At 40.3% G+C, this 21,314-nt stretch overlaps 1 protein-coding gene across 1 annotated transcript; it reads right to left on the bottom strand.

Moving 5' to 3' along the window:
- Positions 1-313: 313 nt before the first annotated feature.
- Positions 314-20,031, bottom strand: LOC138359352 (uncharacterized). The gene is made up of 3 exons (XM_069318491.1): positions 19,438-20,031; positions 913-1,207; positions 314-348 (listed from the first exon to the last, which is right to left on the bottom strand). The coding sequence occupies exons 1-3, from the start codon at positions 20,029-20,031 to the stop codon at positions 314-316; spliced, it is 924 nt and encodes a 307-aa protein (XP_069174592.1).
- Positions 20,032-21,314: the final 1,283 nt, after the last annotated feature.

Raw genomic sequence — 21,314 nt, 5'->3', positions numbered from 1 at the left:
AAAGATGCCTGAACGCGACCTCAAGCAGATGAACATCGACATCAACACTTGTGATGCAGCAGCTGCGGACAGATCGGCCAGGAGATGCAAAGTACAGAAGGGACTCCAGCAATTCGAGGATGAACTTAAGAGGCAGGCGGAGGCTAATAGACTTCAGAGGAGGTCTCGACCACTGTCAGACGCGCCCGTTTGGCGTTTATCTGCGCTTGCTGCAGTCGGGACTGTCATTTTCGGGTTGGCCTTCACAGCCACAGCAGGCGCTGCATCCAACTAGACTACAACAACTAGACACCCAGGGCACAATTTCATAACCTTACGGGATTGAAGGATGCTTACTACTACTACTGCCTAAAAGTGAATGCTTTATGTGCCATACTATAATTACAGTATGGTATCCTATTAATAGTCTCATGTTCCTCCGCCAGTATAGCTAATTCATGATCATCCTTATACAAACGCTTGCCTGCAGCTAACACCATAGTCAATTTATCAGGCAGACAAGACAATAACTCTTCTATCAGCATAAGCTGTTTAAGAGAGACAAAATCTTGCATGTTCATACTATTTAGCCACTTGTCAAAGATAGACTCTTTACACGAGCAAAATCTGTGACTGATTGATCAGGTGTGCGCTTTAAACATCTAATGTTTGTCGTAGTGCCTCTGCATTGACTTCGTACGCTTGCAATATCCTTTTCTTTACTGTGGGGTAGTGAAAACTGTCTTCAAATGGTAATGAAGCGAAAATGTCCTGGGCTTTCCCTTTCAACTTTCCCTGCATTATGGCCAACCAAGAGACCTCTGGCCATTTCAGACTAGTAGCTAACTTTGCAGAGTGCAGGAAAAATAATTCGGGGTCCTTCTCATTAAACTTGGGTAGTTCAAACCCTCTAGAAAAAAAAAATACCAATACCTGAAGAGCCCTTACTTCCAGCAGATGCTGCGGCTTCGAGCTTCTTCTCTTCTAGCCAAATCTGGGCCTCAGCCATCTGCTGTTTAATTAACAACTTCTTGGTTTCTTCTTCTTCTCCCCTGAGTCTAGCTGCCTCTAACTCAGCTTCTCCACTGAGTCTAGCTACTTCTAACTCAGTTTCCCTCAGCTTAGTGTTTTCTTCACAATTAAATTTCTCGAGCTCAGTTTGTCTAAACTGAAGTTCTAGTTCCTGCCTTCTGATACTAGCTGCATTCTCAGTCTCATCAGTGTATGCCTATAACACCTCGTCATCTAACATACCATCTTCTATCAAATGTAAAAATATGGTTCTCAACAATTTATTTTTAGTCATTCTATGTCCAACATCTATCTCTAGGACCTTACCCATACAAATAAGAAACGACTTAGTCAAGATCTCAATTTTCTACACTAATGGATTCTGCAAAATCTTTAACTTCTTGCACCATCTTGTTATCTTGTCACTTCCGTGTCACATAAAAACAAAAGGATGTCACTCACGATCGTGTTCAAATAGAAAACTGCAATGGAGTTATACAGTAACAAAAATAATCCTAACCCTAGGATTTCAACAGGAATGATCTTGAGCAAAGGATTGGCATGATAATGATTCTGAATAGCAGGTAATCATTTTACTTATCAACAATCATCACAGACAGGAACCCAATTTTTCTCTCTGTCATGCCCACATGCTCCACAGCATCGCTCGTAATAATAATAATGTGGTCAAAAACTATATATTACCACCAAGCCTTCAATTAAGTCTAGGGGAAAGATACACAAAATAAATAAAAACAACCAGTTTACTGGGGCCTATAACATAGGGCACCGGAAATAAGCAAAAGAACAAAAACTAAGTTCTCTACAACTCATACTATTTCACCTTAAACAATCTTTACTCTATTTCTTGGGAATCATTATCAACATGCACTGTACTGCACCACCTCTCTGAACTAGCTGTCCTTAGGTTCTATCCTAGTGCAGTCGTAAACTAGCTCAAGCATGCTTATAAACAAATATTACAGAATGGTGGTGTCACAAAATATCATTAGTGGGTTCAGGAAGCCATATCATCCAGTGGTGTTTAGGAAGCCATATCATCCACTGGGGTTTAGGAAGCCATATCATCCAGTGGGGTTTAGGAAGCCATATCATCCAGTGGGGTTTAGGAAGCCATATCATCCACTGGGGTTTAGGAAGCCATATCATCCACTGGGGTTTAGGAAGCCATATCATCCACTGGGGTTTAGGAAGCCATATCATCCAGTGGGGTTTAGGAAGCCATATCATCCACTGGGGATTAGGAAGCCATATCATCCAGTGGTGTTTAGGAAGCCATATCATCCACTGGGGTTTAGGAAGCCATATCATCCGGTGGGGTTTAGGAAGCCATATCATCCAGTGGGGTTTAGGAAGCCATATCATCCACTGGGGTTTAGGAAGCCATATCATCCAGTGGGGTTTAGGAAGCCATATCATCCACTGGGGTTTAGGAAGCCATATCAAATGGTGCACATCGGTAGAACTGATCCAGTATACATCAATACATGTACATACTATATGTTACAAGCAATTAAACCAAAAAAAATGTAGTCCCAATATACAAGAAGGGTGACAGGCAGGAGGCATTGAACAACAAGTCCCTAACTTGTTTTCCATGCAAGATGATGGAGAAGATTGTGAGAAAAAACCTAGTAGATCATCTGGAGTAAAAGGACTTTGTAACACAAGATATGCATGGGTTCAGAGATGCAAATCATGCCTAACAGGTTTAATTTAGTTCTATGACCAGGCAACAAAAATTAGGCAAGAGAGTGAGGGCTGGGTAGACTGCATATTTCTGGACGGCCAGAAAGCCTTTGACACATTACCACAAAAGAGACAAGTGCACAAACTGAAGATGCAGGCAGGAGTGAAAGGGAAGGTACTCCACTGGATAAGGAAGTACCTAAACAACAGGACACAGCGCGTCACTGTGAGGGGTGAGGTCTCGGAGTGGCGGGGAGTCACCAGAGGAGTCCCACAGGGCTTAGTCCTTGGACCTATACTGTTTCTGATATACGTAAATGATCTCCAAGAAGGAATTGTCTTATTCCTCTCAATGTTTTCTGATGATGCAAATATTATGAGAAGGATCAAGACAGATGAAAATAGTATTAGGCTTCAAGATGACCTAGACAAGCTGAAGGAATGGTCCAACAAGTGGCTACTAAAGTTCAACCCAAGTAAATGTAAGGTAATGAAACTAGGAGGAGGAGGAGGAACTAGAAGGCCAGACACTGGATACCGAATGGGAGATGAAGTCTTTCACGAAACGGACAGAGTAAGATATAGGAGTTGATATCACTAAAAACCTGTCTCCTGAAGCCCACATCAAAAGAATATCATCAGCGGCCTATGCGAGGCGGGCTAACATCAGAACTGCTTTCAGAAACCTGTGTAAGGATTCCTTCAGAACCTTGTATACCATATATGTAAGACCAAACCTGGAGTATGCAACCACAGCATGGAGCCCGTACCTAGTCAAGTAGAAGACGAAGCTGGAAAATTTCAGATGTATGCCAATAGGCAAGTTCCAGAACTAAGAGGCATGAGTTATGAGGACAGGCTGCGTGAACTGCACCTCACGTCGCTGGAAGACAGAAGAGCTCGGAGAGACATGATCACCACATACAAAGTTCTCAGGGGAGTTGACAGGGTAGACAAGGATGGATTATTTAACACGTGTGATACACGCACAAGGGGACACAGGTGGAAGCTGAGTACCGGAGCCACAGAGACATTAGAAAGACCTTTTTCATTGTCAGAGTAGTTAACAGATGGAATGCGCTAGGAAGTGATGTGGTGGAGGCTGAATCCATACACAGTTTCACGTGTAGATATGATAGAACCGAGTAGGTTCAGGAATCTGTACATCAGTTGATTGACGGTTGAGAGGCGGGACCAAAGAGCCAAAGCTCAACCCCCGCAAGCACAAATAGGTGAGTACACACAGACACACACACAGACACACACAAATGTGTGTGTGTGTGGAATGCATTGACAAATACATTGCATTGACAAAAGTGTGCAATGACAAATGGAATGCATTAGGAAGTGATGTGGTGGAGGTTGACTCCATACACAGTTTCAAGTGTAGTTATGATAGAGCCCGATAGGCTCAGGAATCTGTACACCTGTTGATTGACGGTTGAGAGGCGGGACCAAAGAGCCAGAGCTCAACCCCCGCAAACACAACTAGGTGAGTACACACACACACACACACACAACCTGCTCCTGGACCCGCCACCCCCATATGACTTTTACTTTACCTTTTTCAGAGCCTTTTTTCCTTTTACATTATATTTTATTTAAAAATTGTTAACCACGAGAAGAAAAATAAAAAAATATTAATCCAGAAACTTCACAATAGATGACTTAAGACCATTTGTCGTTCACTGGGAGCTTGGGAAGTGTCGCCTTATGCCGGATTTTATTTTTCCTTCTGTTAAGCAGCTGTTGTCGGAGAGCGGTCTGTCTTCCTCTCTGGTCTCAGTGAGTGTTCCGGGACTGCTGGCTTCACGTTAACCTATGACGTCGACGTGTATTGACAATATTATCTCAAAACTGAAGATCTCTTTATTTTCCCCTCTGGACAAATCCCGTCTTTTGGGACTGCTCCAGTGATTTTCACCTAAGACGTCGATGTACTTCATCACTGTATCCCATACAGTGTAGAGAGGTTTCTTCATTTCTCTGTTCTCAGTCAGTGTTCTGGGACTACTGTCCTGTAGAGCATCTATGACGTAGATGTACATATTTTCCACTTCGTCTTAGACTGAGTACAACGATCCTGAACGTGTCATTCCTAGTAGTCATCGACGTGTATTGACAATATTATCTCAAAACTGAAGATCTCTTTATTTTCCCCCTCTGGACAAATCCCGTCTTTTGGGACTGCTCCAGTGATTTTCACCTAAGACGTCGATGTACTTCATCACTGTATCCCATACAGTGTAGAGAAGTTTCTTCATTTCTCTGTTCTCAGTCAGTGTTCTGGGACTACTGTCCTTGAGAGCATCTATGACGTAGATGTACATATTTTCCACTTCGTCTTAGACTGAGTACAACGATCCTGAACGTGTCATTCCTAGTAGTCATCGACGTGTATTGACAATATTATCTCAAAACTGAAGATCTCTTTATTTTCCCCTCTGGACAAATCCCGTCTTTTGGGACTGCTCCAGTGATTTTCACCTAAGACGTCGATGTACTTCATCACTGTATCCCATACAGTGTAGAGAAGTTTCTTCATTTCTCTGTTCTCAGTCAGTGTTCTGGGACTACTGTCCTTGAGAGCATCTATGACGTAGATGTACATATTTTACACTTCGTCTCAGACTGAGTACAACGATCCTGGACGTGTCATTCCTAGTAGTCATCCAGCAGTCTCAGGAGACTATTAACTTCCGCTCTGGTTGGCACGTCCAGGATCTTTACCTAAGACATACCTAAGACGTCGACGTACATCATCTCCACTGTATCCCCTACAGTGTACAGAGGTCTCTTTGTTCCTCTGTTCCAAGTCAGCGTTCCGGGACTACTGACCTTGGGAGCATCTACGACGTCGACGTACATCATCTCCACTGTATCCCCTACAGTGTAGAGAGGTCTCCTTGTTCCTCTGTTCTCAGTCAGTGTTCCGGGACTACTGTCCTTGGGAGCATCTACTACGTAGTTGTACATATTTTCATGTTGGTTTTCAACGGTGTAGAACGATCCTGGACGTGTCATACTGGCCAGAGATGAGGCACCTAATACGTTTCCTTACAAGATAACAAACGAAATTTCCTGTAGTAATTATAAAAATATTTTATGTACAATGTATTAACACTGTCTTTAAGCATTTGTTAATATCCAACATAGAGGGAAATTTAGTCAACACAGAACTGGGACGTGACGTCATCAGGGACGCTGAGAATATACGATAAAGTGATTATCAGGGAAAAGTGCTAAACCAGTACTTATGACAGGAGAGAAGGTAATATAATACCACTGATGACAGGAGAGAAGATAAGATAATATCAGTGATGACAAGGGACACGGTAGGATAATACCGGTGATGATAGGAGAGAAGGTAACATAATACGAGAGTGACAGTAGACAAGGTAATACCAGTGAAGAAAGGAGAGAAGGTATGATAATACCAGTTATGCCAGTTAAGTAGGTAAAATAATACCAGTGATGACATTAGAGAACGTAAGATAATATCAGTGATGACAGTAAAGTATGAAAGATGATATCATTGATGACAGAGGAGTAGGTAAGAAAATGCCAGTGATGACATGGAAGAACGTAAGATAATACCAGCGATGCCCTAAAGTAGGTAAGATAATACCAGTGATGACAGGAAAGTAGGCAATATAATACCAGTGATGAGAGGCGAGAAGATAAAACCAGTGATGACAGGAGAGAAGGTAAGATAATACCAGTGAAGAAAGAAGAGTAGGTAAGATAATACCAGTGAAGAAAGAAAGTAAGATAATACCAGTGATGACATGAAAGAACGTAAGATAATAACAGTGATGACAGGAGAGAAGGTAATATAATACCAGTGATATCAGAAAAGTAGTTAGGATAATACCAGTGATGATCGTAAAGTAGGTAAGATAATACCAGTGATGACAGAAGAGAAGGTAAGATAATACCAGTAATGACATGAGGGTGGGTAAGATAATACCAGTGATGGCAGGAGAATATGTAAGATAATAGCAGTGATATCAGGAGAGAATGTAAGATAATACCAGTGATGGAATGAGAGAAGGTAAGATAATACCAGTGACGACAAAAGAGAAAGTAAGATAATACCAGCGATGACAGGAGGGTGGGTAGGATAATACGAGTGATGACAGGAGAATAGGTAAGATAATACAAGTGATGACAGGAGGGTAGGTAAGATAATACTAGTGATGATAGTAGAGTAAGTAAGATAATACCAGTGATGACAGGAGAGAAAGAAAGATAATACCAGTGATGACAGTAGATTAGCGAAGATAATACTAGTGATGACAGTACAGTAGGTAAGATAATACCAGTGATGACAGTACAGTAGGTAAGATAATAATAGTGATGACAGTACAGTAGGTAAGATAATAACAGTGATGGCTGGAGAGAAGGTAAGATAATACCAGTGATATCAGGAAAGTAGGTAAGATAATACCAGTGATGAGAGGCGAGAAGGTAAGATAATACCAGTGATGACAGGAGAGAAGGTAAGATAATACCAGTGATGACAGTAGAGTAGGTAAGAATACAAGTGGTGACAGGAGAGAAGGTAAGAAAATACTAGTGATGACAGGAGAGAAGGTAAGATAATACCAGTGATGACAGGAGAGTAGGTAAGAAAAAACAAGTTATGACAGGAGAGAAAGAAAGAAAATACCAGTGATGACAGGAAAGTTGGTAAGATAATACCAGTGGCGACAGGAGAGTTGGAAAGATAATGCCAGTGATGACAGGAGAGTAGTTAAGATAATACCAGTGACGATAGGAGAGTTGGTAAGATAATACCAGTGTTGACAGAAGTGTAGGTAAGATAATAACAATGATGACATGAAAGATGTTAAGATAATACCAGTGATGACAGTAGAGTAGGTAAGATAATACCAGTGATGACAGGAGAAAAGGTAAGATAATATCAGTAATGACAGGAAAGATAATACCAGTGATGAAAGTAGAGTAGGTAAGATAACACCAGTGATGAAGTAGAGTAGGTATGATAAAACCAGTGATGACAGGAGAGTTGATAAGAAAATACCATTGATGACAGTATAGCAGTTAAGATAATACCAGTGATGACAGTAAAGATGGGAAGGTAATACCAGTGCTGACATGAGAGAATGTAAGATAATACCTGTGATGACAGGACAGAAGATAAGATAATATCAATGATGACAGGACAGACGGTAGGATAATACCAGTGATGACAGGAGAGAAGGTAAGATAATACCAGTGAAGTCAGAAGAGTAGGTTAGATAATACCAGTGAAGACAGAAAAGTAAGATAATACCAGTGATGAAATGAAAGAACGTAAGATAATACCAGTGATGACAGGAGAGAAGGTAAGTTAATACCAGTGATGACAAGAGAATAAGTAAGATAATACCGGTGATGACAGTAGAGTAGGTAAGATAATACCAGTGATGACAGAAGAAAAGGTAAGATAATACCAGTAATGACATGAGGGTGGGAAAGATAATACCAGTGATGACATGAAAGTAGGTAAGATTATACCAGTGATGGCAGAAGAATAGGTAAGATAATAGCAGTGATTTCAGGAGAGAATGTAAGATAATACCAGTGATGGAACGAGAGAACGTAAGATAATACCAGTGACGACAAAAGAGAAGGTAAGATAATACCAGCGATGGTAGGAGGGTGGGTAGTATAATACCAGTGATGACAGGAGAGAAGGTAAGATAATACCAGTGATGACAGGAGTGTAGGTAAGGTAATACCAGTGATGACAGGAGAGAAGATAAGATAATACCAGTGATGACAGGAGAGTTGGTAAGATAATACCTGTGATGACAGGATAGTAGGTAAGATAATACCAGTGATGACAGGAAAGATTGTAAGATAATACTAGTGATAACAGTAGAATAGGTAAAATAATACTTGTGATGACAGTAGAGTAAGTAAGATAATACCAGTGATGACAGGAGAGAAAGAAAGATAATACTAGTGATGACAGTAGAGTAAGTAAGATAATACCAGTGATGACAAGAGAGAAGGTAAGATAATACTAGTGATGACAGTAGATTAGGGAAGATAATACTAGTGATGACAGTAGAGTAAGAAAGATAATACCAGTGATGACAGGAGAGAAGGTAAGATAATACTAGTGATGATAGTAGAGTAGCTATGATAATACCAGTGATGAGAGTAGAGAAGGTAAGATAATACCAGTGATGACAGATTGGTAGGAAAGATAACACCAGTGATGACATGAACGTACGTAAGATAATACCGGTGATGACATGAAAGAACGAAAGATAATACCAGTGATGAATTGAAAGTACGTAAGATAATACCAGTGATGCCCAAAAGTAGGTAAGATAATACCAGTGATGACAGGAGAGAAGGTTATATATAACCAGTGATATCAGGAAAGTAGGTAAGGTAATACCAGTGATGATTGTACAGTAGGTAAGATAATATCAGTGATGGCAGGCGAGATGGTAAGATAATACCAGTTGTGACAGGAGAGAAGGAAAGTTAGTACCAGCGATGGCAGGAGAGAAAGTAAGATATTACCAGTGATGACAGGGGGGCGGATAAGATAATACCAGTGATGGCAGGAGAGTAGGTAAGATAATACCAGTGATGACAGGGGGGCTGGTAAGATAATACCAGTGATTTCAGGAGAGAAGGTAAGATAATACCAGTGACGAACGAGAGAACGTAAGATAATACCAATGATGACAGTAGCGTAGGTAAAATAATACCAGTGATGACAGTAGAGGACGTAAGATAATACCAGTTATGACAGTAGAGAAAGTAAGATAATACCAGTGATGACAGGTGGTTGGGTAGGATAATACCAGTGATGACAGGAGAGAAGGTAAGATAATACTAGTGATGACAGGAGGGTAGGTAAGATAATGCCAGTGATAACAGTAGAATAGGTAAGATAAAACCAGTGATGACAGGAGAAAAGATAAGATAATACCAGTGATGACAGGAGAGTTGGTAAGATAATATCTGTGATGATAGGAGAGTAGGTAAGATTCTACCAGTGATGACAGGAAAGATGGTAAGATAATCCCAGAGATGACAGTAGATTAGGTAAGATAATATTAGTGATGACAGTAGATTAGGTAAGATAATACTAGTCATGACAGTAGAGTAAGATAATACCAGTGACGACAGGAGAGAAGGTAATATAATACTAGTGATGACAGTAGAGTAAGATAATACCAGTGATGACAGGAGAGAAGGTAAGATAATACTAGTGATGACAGTAGAGTAGCTACGATAATACTATTGATGAGAGTAGAGTAGGTAAAATAATAACAGTGATGACTGGAGAGTAGCTACGATAATACCAGTGTTGACACGGATGTAGGTAAGATAATACCAGTGATGACAGTTAAGAAGGTAAGGAAATACCAGTGATGACAGGAGAGAAGGTAAGATAATACTTGTTGGAAATTTCCAACACTAATACACTACTATTGTATTATAATAAATCATTATTATTATATACTAACTACAGTAGTCACTAAATTTACTAACAGTAGTGTTAACATAAACTAACTATTGTATCTGCGTATTAATGCTAGAATTCTTACAAAATAAAGCACAAATATTGCGTCAGATATTGTCTAGTTAAACACATTTATTACCAATGCGCTTGAGAATTGAATGTGGTTCTCTAAAATCATCAGTATTCCGTGTGATAATTATTTACGGATAACATAACTCCCAAATAATTCTAAATCGAGAGTTTTTAGTTACAATTGTTAACAAGTAATAGTTTTTCTGTCACGCGTGAATGCCATGGAGAAAACTAAAATCTTCTCCATTTCTCGTTTACCACCATAAGACGAGAAAGCAATAATATTTAAATCCCTAGAATCACAACCCAGTCCTTATTGAAGTATTTCAACCACGATTGCGCGACATAGTATTATTCGTAATAAATAATTTCGGTGGTGAATGCGGGACGCGGGTTGGAGGAGGAAGGAGACGCCATTGTGTTGCGGAGCGAGCAGCCAGCGTGCGTACTTGGACAGAGGAAAGTCGCGGCGTCAGAGTCTGAGACACGTGGCGTTGGGGGATTATCAGCAAGAATTACACTGATACCTAACTAATAACGAATAATTATTCTTCCACGTGCTCCATAGTACTCGGTCAATCAATAACGCGTCGAGAATCAAGCCAAACTCTCAATCACGTGTACAACACCTGGAAGTTTGAGACTGAGACGCGATATCGGCAGACTTCAGCAATTACTGCGCTCATGCTAAGTATATTTTCTTTCTTGATGCATCATTAGAGATTGTATATTTCGTGGGTAGTCTGTCGTTATATAGTGGGACGACAACAAATCCAACGTTAGTACCGCATTAATATTTCTTCTCTATTTTCATAAATATTGAGATTTAAGTAGCCTAGTTCAATGCTACGTAATATCCTTTAAATTACAGCTCGTATGTGAGGAGTCAACGAGTCGTTAACTACATTCGTGTTATTCACCTCTAATGGCTTCTATGTGGAGATCCTGAGATCACGAGGACGAAGCACGAACGATGTCATAGAAATCGTCTTAAAGCTAAGACTTTTTGTATACATTTAATTATTCCATTTTAATATACAAATCCAAAATATTATCATATCGAATATTTTACCATTTGATTATTGGAAATTAATGTGTTTACTTGGATGATTGCTCTTTAATTTTAATAATCATTAATATTCACTATTTGAATTTACCTATTGATTCTATAATATTTTAGGTCATAATATTATTTACTCAACAATGAACTGGTGACGAACCACACTAGTTCCTAGACGTATATGAAGTTCTAGCAATACCCCCCCAATGTAGGTGTTTGAGGCTCTGACTTTAGTTAATTAATCATACAGTCCATTATTTATTTAAGTGATTATTCTTTCTAATACCTATCCATAGACACTGGTTCTTCTTGTGTTTTCTAATGATCACTTTTTATTAATTTCCCTCTTTACTCAAAAGTGGGTGGTCCTTCGTTATTAAATTAAATAATTAAATAATTAAATAATTGAGTCAAGCCCCAGATATCCCACAATACTAGTGAAGACAGTAGATTAGGTAAGATAATACTAGTGATGACAGTAGAGTAATTAAGATAATAACAGTGATGACAGAAGAGAAGGTAAGATAATACTAGTGATCACAGTAGAGTAGCAACGATAATACCAGTGATGAGAGTAGAGTAGGTAAAATTATTACAGTGATGACAGGAGAGTAGGTAAGATAAAACCTGTGATGACTGGAGAGTAGCTACGATAATACCAGTGTTGACAGGAATGTAGGTAAGACCATACCAGTGATGACAGGAGAGAAGGTAAGATAATCCTAGTGTTGACAGTAGAGTAGCTATGATAATACCAGTGATGACAGAAGAGTAGGTAAGATAACAACAGTGATGACATGAAAGAACTTAAGATAATACCAGTCATGCCCAAAAGTAGGTAAGATAATACCAGTGATGACAGGAGAGAAGGTAATATAATACCTGTGATATCAGGAAAGTAGGTAAGATAACACCAGCGTTGATAGTACTGTAGGTATGGTAATACCAGTGATGACAGGAGAATAAGGAAGATAATACCAGTGATGACAGTAGAATAGGTAAGATAATACCAGTGATGACAGAAGAGAAGGTAAGATAATACAAGTGATGACAGAAAAGAAAGATAATACCAGTGATGACATGAAAGAAAGTTAGTTACTACCAGTGATGACAGGAGAGAAGGTAATATAATACCAGTGACATTAGGAAAGTAGGTAAGATAATACCAGTGATGATAGTAAAGTAGGTAAGATAATACCAGTGATGACAGGCAAGAAGGTAAGATAATACCAGTGATGACAGGAGAGAAGGTAAGTTAATACCAGCGATGGCAGGCGAATAAGTAAGATAATACCAGTGATGACAGTAGAATAGGTAAGATAATACCAGTAATGACATGAGGGTGGGTAAGATAATACCAGTGATGACAGGAGAGAAGATATGGTAATACCAGTGATGATAGGAGAGTAGGTAAGATAATACCAGTGATGACAGGAAAGATGTTAAGATAAAAACAGTGATTACAGTAGATTAGGTAAAATAATACTAGTGATGACAGTAGAGTAAGTAAGATAATACCAGTGATTACAGGAGAGAAGGAAAGATAATACTAGTGATGACAGTAGATTAGATTAGATAATACTAGTGATGACAGTAGATTAGGTAAGATAATACTAGTGATGACAGTAGACTAGGTAAGATAATACTAGTGATGACAGCAGAAAAGGAAAGATAATACTAGTGATGAGAGTAAAGTACGTAAAATAGTACCAGTGATGGCAGAAAAGTAGGTAAGATAATAACTGTGATGACAGTAGATTAGGTAAGATAATACTAGTGATAACAGTAGAGTAAGTAAGATAATACCAGTGATGACATGAGAGAAGGTAAGATAATACTAGTGATGATAGTAGAGTAGCTACGATAATACCAGTGATGAGAGTAGAGTAGGTAAGACAATACCAGTGATGAAAGAAGAGTAGGAAATATACCAGTGATGACATGAACGAACGTAAGATAATGCCGGTGATGACATGAAGAACGTAAGATAATACCAGTGATGACATGAAAGTACGTAAGATAATACCAGTGATGCCCAAAAGTAGGTAAGATAATACCAGTGATGACAGGAAAGATGGTAAGATAATACTAGTGATGAAAGTAGATTAGGTAACATAATACTAGTGATAACAGTAGTGTAAGTAAGATAATACCAGTGATGACTGGAAAGAAGGTAAGATAATACTAGTGATGACAGTAGATTAGGTAAGATAATACTATTGATGAGAACAGGGTAGGTAAAATAATACCAGTGAAGACAGTAGACTAGGTAAGATAATACTGGTGAAGACAGTAGAGTAATTAAGATAATAACAGTGATGACAGGATAGAAGGTAAGATATTACTAGTGATGACAGTAGAGTAGCTACCATAATACCAGTGATGAGAGTAGAGTAGGTAAGATAATACCAGTGATGACATGAAAGAACGTAAGATAATACCAGTGATGCCCAAAAGTAGGTAAAATAATACCAGTGATGACAGTAGAGAAGGTAATATAATCTAGTGAAATCAGGAAAGTTGGTAATATAATACCAGTGATGACAGGCGAGAAGGTAGGATGATACCAGTTATGACAGGAGAGAAGGTAAGTTTGTAACAGCGATGGCATGAGAGAAAGTAAGATAATACCAGTGATGACAGTTGAGTAGGTAAGATAATACCAGTGATGACAGAAAAGAAGGTAAGATAATACCAGTGATGACAGGAGGGTTGGTAAGATAATGCCAGTGATAACAGTAGAATAGGTAAGATAAAACCAGTGATGACAGGAGAAAAGATAAGATAATACCAGTGATGACAGGAAAGTTGGTAAGATAATATCTGCGATGATAGGAGAGTAGGTAAGATTCTACCAGTGATGACAGGAAAGATGGTAAGATAATCCCAGTGATGACAGTAGATTAGGTAAGATAATATTAGTGATGACAGTAGATTAGGTAAGATAATACTAGTGATGACAGTAGAGTAAGATAATACCAGTGACGACAGGAGAGAAGGTAATATAATACTAGTGATGAAAGAAGAGTAGGAAAGATACCAGTGATGACATGAACGAACGTAAGATAATGCCGGTGATGACATGAAGAACGTAAGATAATACCAGTGATGACATGAAAGTACGTAAGATAATACCAGTGATGCCCAAAAGTAGGTAAGATAATACCAGTGATGACTGGAAAGAAGGTAAGATAATACTAGTGATAACAGTAGATTAGGTAAGATAATACTATTGATGAGAACAGGGTAGGTAAAATAATACCAGTGAAGACAGTAGACTAGGTAAGATAATACTGGTGAAGACAGTAGAGTAATTAAGATAATAACAGTCTCCGTGGTGTAGTGGTAGCAGTCTCCGTGGTGTAGTGGTAAGACACTCGCCTGGCGTTCCGCGAGCGCTATGTCATGCGTTCGTATCCTGGCCGGGGAGGATTTACTGGGCGCAAATCCTTAACTGTAGCCTCTGTTTAACGCAACAGTAAAATGTGTACTTGGATGAAAAAACGATTCTTCGCGGCAGGGGATCGTATTCCAGGGACCATAGGATTAAGGACTTGCCCGAAACGCTAGGCGTACTAGTGGCTGTACAAGAATGTAACAACTCTTGTATATATATCTCAAAAAAAAAAAAAAAAAAAAACAGTGATGACAGGATAGAAGGTAAGATATTACTAGTGATGACAGTAGAGTAGCTACCATAATACCAGTGATGAGAGTAGAGTAGGTAAGATAATACCAGTGATGACATGAAAGAACGTAAGATAATACCAGTGATGCCCAAAAGTAGGTAAAATAATACCAGTGATGACAGTAGAGAAGGTAATATAATACTAGTGAAATCAGGAAAGTTGGTAATATAATACCAGTGATGACAGGCGAGAAGGTTGGATGATACCAGTTATGACAGGAGAGAAGGTAAGTTAGTAACAGCGATGGCAGGAGAGAAAGTAAGATAATACCAGTGATGACAGTTGAGTAGGTAAGATAATACCAGTGATGACAGAAAAGAAGGTAAGATAATACCAGTGATGACAGAAGAGAAGGTAAGATAATACCAGTGATGACATGAGGGTGGGTAAGATAAAACCAATGATGACATAAGAGTAGGTAAGATAATACCACTAATGACAGGAGAATAGGTAAGATAATAGCAGTGATTTCAGGAGAGAAGGTAAGATAATACCAGTAATGAACGAGAGAACGTAAGATAATACCAATGATGACAGTAGAGTAGGTAAGATAATACCAGTGATGACAGTAGAGTAGGTAAGATAATACCAGTGATGACAGTTGAGAAGGTAAGATAATACCTGTAATGACAGGAGAGAAAGTAAGTTAATAACAGTAACAGTGGTAGCTCTGGTAGTGATAGTAAAGGTAGTAAAATTGACAGTGTTTGCGATGGTAGTGATTGTTGCGAAAGTACCAGTGGCAGTGGTAGCTCTGTTAGTGATGATAGGGGTATTACCAGTGACATTGATAATTATGGTAATGATGGTTGGGGTCGTCCCAGAGACATTGGTTGTTCTGGTTGTGATTTAGAGGTAGTACCGGTGACAGTGGAAGTTCCGGTAGTGATGGTAGGGGTAGTACCGGTGACAGTGAAAGTTCCGGTAGTGATGGTAGGGGTAGTACCGGTGACAGTGGAAGCTCTGGTAGTGATGTTTGGGTTGTATCAGTGCCAGTGGTAGCTCTGGTAATGAAGGTTGGTGGTAGTACCAGAGACAGTGGTAGTGATTAATGGGGTAGTAATAGTGGTTGCTCTGTTAATGATATTTGGGGTTGTGCCAGTGATAGTTCATTTTCCAGAATGTAGAACAGAAATATTTAAACTTATGTTAATGAACAATTAATAGCAATACTTCACTTCTCATATTCCAAATGACTGCGGGCAAAAATCCAGAACGTCTTCGCCACTAAGTAATACTGTGTTCGCTTACTATTAAAAACTACAAATTGCATGACGATTAATATTTTCAGTTTCCAGACACTTTTACCCTTTTACATAGTTTAACAAACTAAGATTTTTTTCTGAATTGTTAATAAGAGAGGATTGTCATGTAATTACCAGACACTTATTCACTTAACAGATTTGTTAAGTCGCTGTGAAATATAATAATTGCCACTGATAATGTATTACGTAAAACTACTTTTAATATAACTGGTAGTGGCCCAATTTATAACTGGTAGTGGCCCAATTGATGGTGATGGGTGCTGGTAGTGGTCCAAGTGGAAGTCATGGGTTCTGGTAGTGGCCAAAGAGGTGGTGATGGGTGCTAGTAGTGACCCAAGTGGAGGAAATGGGTACTGGTAATAGCCCAAGTGGAGGTGATGTGTAGTTGTATTGACCAAAGTGGCAGTGATGGGTGCTGGTAGTGTCCCAAGTGTAGGTGATGGGTGCTGGTAGTGGCCCAAGTGAAGGTGATGTGTACAGATAGTGGCCCAAGTGGAGGTGATGGGTACAGATAGTGGCCCAAGTGTAGGTGATGGGTACAGATAGTGGCCCAAGTGGAGGTGATGGGTACAGATAGTGGCCCAAGTGGAGGTGATGGGTAGTGGTATTGGCCTAAGTTGAGGTGATTGGTTCTGATAGTGGCCTAAGAAAAAGTAATGGGTTAAGGTAGAAGCTCAAGTGTAGATGATGGCTGCAGGTAGTGGACCACGTGAAGGTGATGGGTGCTGATAGTGTCTCAGATGGAGGTGATGTCTTGAGGTTATCTTGAAATGATTTCGGGGCTTTAGTGTCCCCGCGGCCCGGTCCTCGACCAGGCCTCCACCCCCAGGAAGCAGCCCGTGACAGCTGACTAACACCAAGGTACCTATTTTACTACTAGGTAACAGGGGCATTGGGTAAAAGAAACTCTGCCCATTGTTTCTCTCCGGCGCCCGGGATCGAACCCGGGACCACAGGATCACAAGTCCAGCGTGCTGTCTGCTCGGCCGACCAGCTCTCCTGATGGGTACAGTTAGTGGGTCAGTTGGAGCAGATGGGTGCAGGTAGCAGTAACACTGACAGAAGTAGTTGTGGTAGCGATGGTTAGGGTGGTATCAATGCCAGCGTTAGCTCTGGAAGTCAGGATTGGGGTATTACCAGTGACAGCGGTAGGGATGGAAGGGGTAGTAACATTGAAAGTGGTAGTGATTGTTGGGGTAGTATCAGTGCCAGTGGTAGCTGTGGCAGTAATAGTTGGGGTTGTACCAGTGCCAGTGGTAGCTCTAGTAGTGATATCAGGGGTAGTAACAGTGACAATGGAAGTTTTAGTAGTGAATTTGGGGGAAATTCAGTGACGACGGGCGCTCTGGTAGTGATTGTAGGGGTAGTACTATTGACAGTGGTAGCTGTGGTAGTGATAATTGTGGTAGTACCAGTGAGAGTCGTAGTGATTGTAGGGGTGGCAACAGTGACAGTGGGAGCTCTGGTAGTCATGGTTGTGGTAGTACCAATGACAGTTTTACTTATGGAAGGGTTAGTAACAGTGATTGTAGGGGTAGTACCATTGACAGTAGTAGCGCTGGTAGTGATTGTTGCGAAAGTATCAGTGCCAGTGGTAGCTCTGTTAGTAATGATAGGGGGTATGACCAGTAACATTGATAGCTATGCTAATGATAGCTGGGGTTATACCAGAGACAGTGTAGTTCTGGTTGTGATGGTAGGGGTAGTACCGGTGACAGTGGAAGCTCCGGTAGTGATGGTTGAGGGAAGTAAAAGTGACAGTGGTAGTGATTGTTGCGGGGGACGGGGGGGTAGTACCAGTGACAGTGGTAGCTCTGGTAGTGTTAGTTGGGGTCGTACCAGTGATAGTTCATTTTCTAAATTGTATAATAAAAACATTTTTACCTATTTATATGATACGAAATTATATTATTACCTAATGTTTTATATTCGAAATGACTGTGGAGACAAATCCAGATTTTCTTCGCCGCCAAGTAATACTGTGTTGGCAAACTATTAAAAACTACAATTTGACTGACGATTAATATTTTCCATTTCCAGACACTTTTATCATTTTATAAAGTTAAACAAACTAAGATTTTTATCTGTATTACTAATAAGAGAGGATTGTCATGTAATTACCTGACACTTATTCACTTAACAGATTTGTTAAGTCGATGTGATATATAATAATTGCCACTAATAATGTATTACATAAAACTATTTTTAATATAAAAATATTTATTTTACAACTAGTTATGACCCAATTGATGATAATGGGTGCTGGTAATAGCCCAATTGGAGGTGATGGGTGCTAGTAGTGTCCCAAGTGTAAGTGATGGGTGTTGGTAGTGGCCCAAGTGTAGGTGATGGGTGCTGGTAGTGTCCCAAGTGTAGGTGATGGGTGTTGGTAGTGGCCCAAGTGTAGGTGATGGGTGCTGGTAGTGTCCCAAGTGTAAGTGATGGGTGTTGGTAGTGGCTCAAGGGTAGGTGATGGGTGCTGGTAGTGTCCCAAGTGTAAGTGATGGGTGTTGGTAGTGTCCCAAGTGTAAGTGATGGGTGTTGGTAGTGGCTCAAGTGTAGGTGCTGGTAGTATCCCAAGTGTAAGTGATGGGTGTTGGTAGTGGCCCAAGTGTAGGTGATGGGTTCTGATAGTGGCCTAAAATAAATAAAGGCTTGAGATAGAGGCTCAGATGCAGGTGATGGGTACAGTTAGTGGGTCAGTTGGAGCAGATAGGTGCAGGTAACTGCTACTACTGTAACACTGACAGTAGTAGCTCTGGTAGCGATGGTTAGGGTGGTATCAATGCCAGCGATAGCTCTGGCAGTCATGATTGGGGTATTTCCAGTGACAGCGGTAGGTATGGTAGGGGTAGTAATATTGATAGTGGTAGTGATAGTAGTGATGGTTTGAGTAGCATCAGTGCCAGTGGTAGCTGTGGCAGTGATGGCTGGGGCAGTACCAAGTGACAGTGATAGCTCTTGTAGTTATGTTAGTCGTATTACCAGTGCCAGTGGTAGCTCTGGTAGTGATGCCAGGGGTCGTACCGGTGACAATGGTAGCTCTAGTAGTAATGGCTGGGGTATTATCATTGCCAGAGGTAGCTTTGGTAGTGATGGAAAGGGTAGTAACAATGCCAGCGGAAGCTCTGGTAGTGATGGTTGGGGTAGTACCAATGCCATGGTAGCTCTAGTAGTGATATCAGGGGTTGTAATAGTGACAGTGGTAGTGGTAGTGATGGAAGGGGTAGTACCAGTGAAAGTGGGAGCTATGGTAGTGATTGTAGGGGTAGTACTATTGACAGTGGTAGCTGTGGTAGTGATAGTTGTGGTAGTAACAGTGACAGTGGTAGCTCTGGTAGTCATGGTTGTGGTAGTACTAATAACAGTTGTAGTGATGGAAGGGTTAATAACAGTAACAGTGGTAGCTCTAGTAGTGATAGTATGGCAATTGACAATGGTAGCGCTGGTAGTTATTGTTGCGAAAGTACCAATGACAGTGGTAGCTCTGTTAGCGATGATAGGGGAATTACCATTGACATTGATAGCTATGGTAGTGATGTTTGGGGTTGTATCAGTGCCAGTTGTAGCTCTAGTAGTGATAATAGGGAGTAGTACTAGTGACTGTATAGCTCTGGTAGTGATGGTTGGGGTTGTAATAGTAACAGAGGTATTGATGGTTGAGGTAGTACTAGTGTCAGTGGTGGCTCTGGTAGGGGTAGTACCAGTGACAGTGGTAGCTCTGGTAGTGATTGTTGGGATAATCATAGTGATAGCTATGTTAGTGATAGGTGGTATCGTGCCAGTGATAGTTCATTTTCTACTTTGTTGAATAGAAATATTTAAATCAATTTTAATAAACTGATAATGACATTACTTCATCTCTCATATTCCAAATGACTGCGGACAAAAATCCAGGAAGTTTTCGCGGCTAAGTAATACTGTTTAAGCATGCTGTTAAAAACTACAACTTGCATGACGATTAATATTTTCAGTTTCCAGACACTTTTACCCTTTTACAAAGTTTAACAAACTAAGATTTTTCAGAATTGTTAATAAGAGAGGATTGTCATGTAATTACCAGACACTTATTCACTTAACAGATTTGTTAAGTCGCTGTAAAATATAATAGTTGCCACTGATAATGTATTACGTTAAACGATTTATAATGTAAACCTATTTATTTTATAACTGGTAGTGGCCTACGTGGAGGTGATGGGTGCTGGCAGTGGCCAAAGAGGTGGTTATGGATGCTAGTAGTGACTCAAGTGATGGTGATGGGTGTTGGAAGTGACCCAATTGGAGGTGGTAGGTGCTGGTAGTGACCCAAGTGAAGGTGATGGGAGCTGGTAGTTACCTAAGTGAAGGTGATGTGTGCTGGTAGATGTTGAATTGGAGGTATTGGGTTGATGCTCAATTGGAGGTGATAGGTGCAGATATTGGCTCAAGTGAAGGTGATGGGTGCTGATATTGGCCCAAGATGAGGTGATGGGTTCTAATAGTGGCCTAAGAGAAGGTAATGGGTTGAGGTAAAGGCTCGAGTGTAGGTGATGGGTGCAGGTAGTGGTCCACGTGAAGGTGATGGATGCTGATAGTGGCTCAGATGGAGGTGATGGGTACAGTTAGTGGGTCAGTTGGAGGTAATAGGTGCAGGTAGCAGTAACACTGACAGTAGTAGCTGTGGTAGCGATGGTTAGGGTGGTATCAATGACAGCGTTAGCTCTGGTAGTCATGATTGGGGTATTACCAGTGACAGCGGTAGGGATGATAGGGGTAGAAACATTGAAAGTGGTAGTGATAGTAACGATGGTAGGAGTAGTATCAGTGCCAGTGGTAACTGGGGCAGTACCAGTGACAGTGGAAGCTCTGGTAGTTATGTTAGTCGTAGTACCAGTGACAATGGTACCTCTGGTATTAATGGTATGGGTATTATCAGTGCCAGTGGTAGCTCTGGTAGTCATGGTTGTGGTAGTACCATTAACAGTTGTAGTGATGGAAGGGTTAATAACAGTAACAGTGGTAGCTTTGGTAGTGATAGCAAGGGTAGTACC

Source organism: Procambarus clarkii, chromosome 90, assembly GCF_040958095.1.
Source record: "Procambarus clarkii isolate CNS0578487 chromosome 90, FALCON_Pclarkii_2.0, whole genome shotgun sequence".
NCBI lineage: Eukaryota > Metazoa > Arthropoda > Malacostraca > Decapoda > Cambaridae > Procambarus > Procambarus clarkii.
Note: the sequence above shows the minus strand (reverse complement) of the source record. Positions and strands in the feature narration are given on the sequence as shown.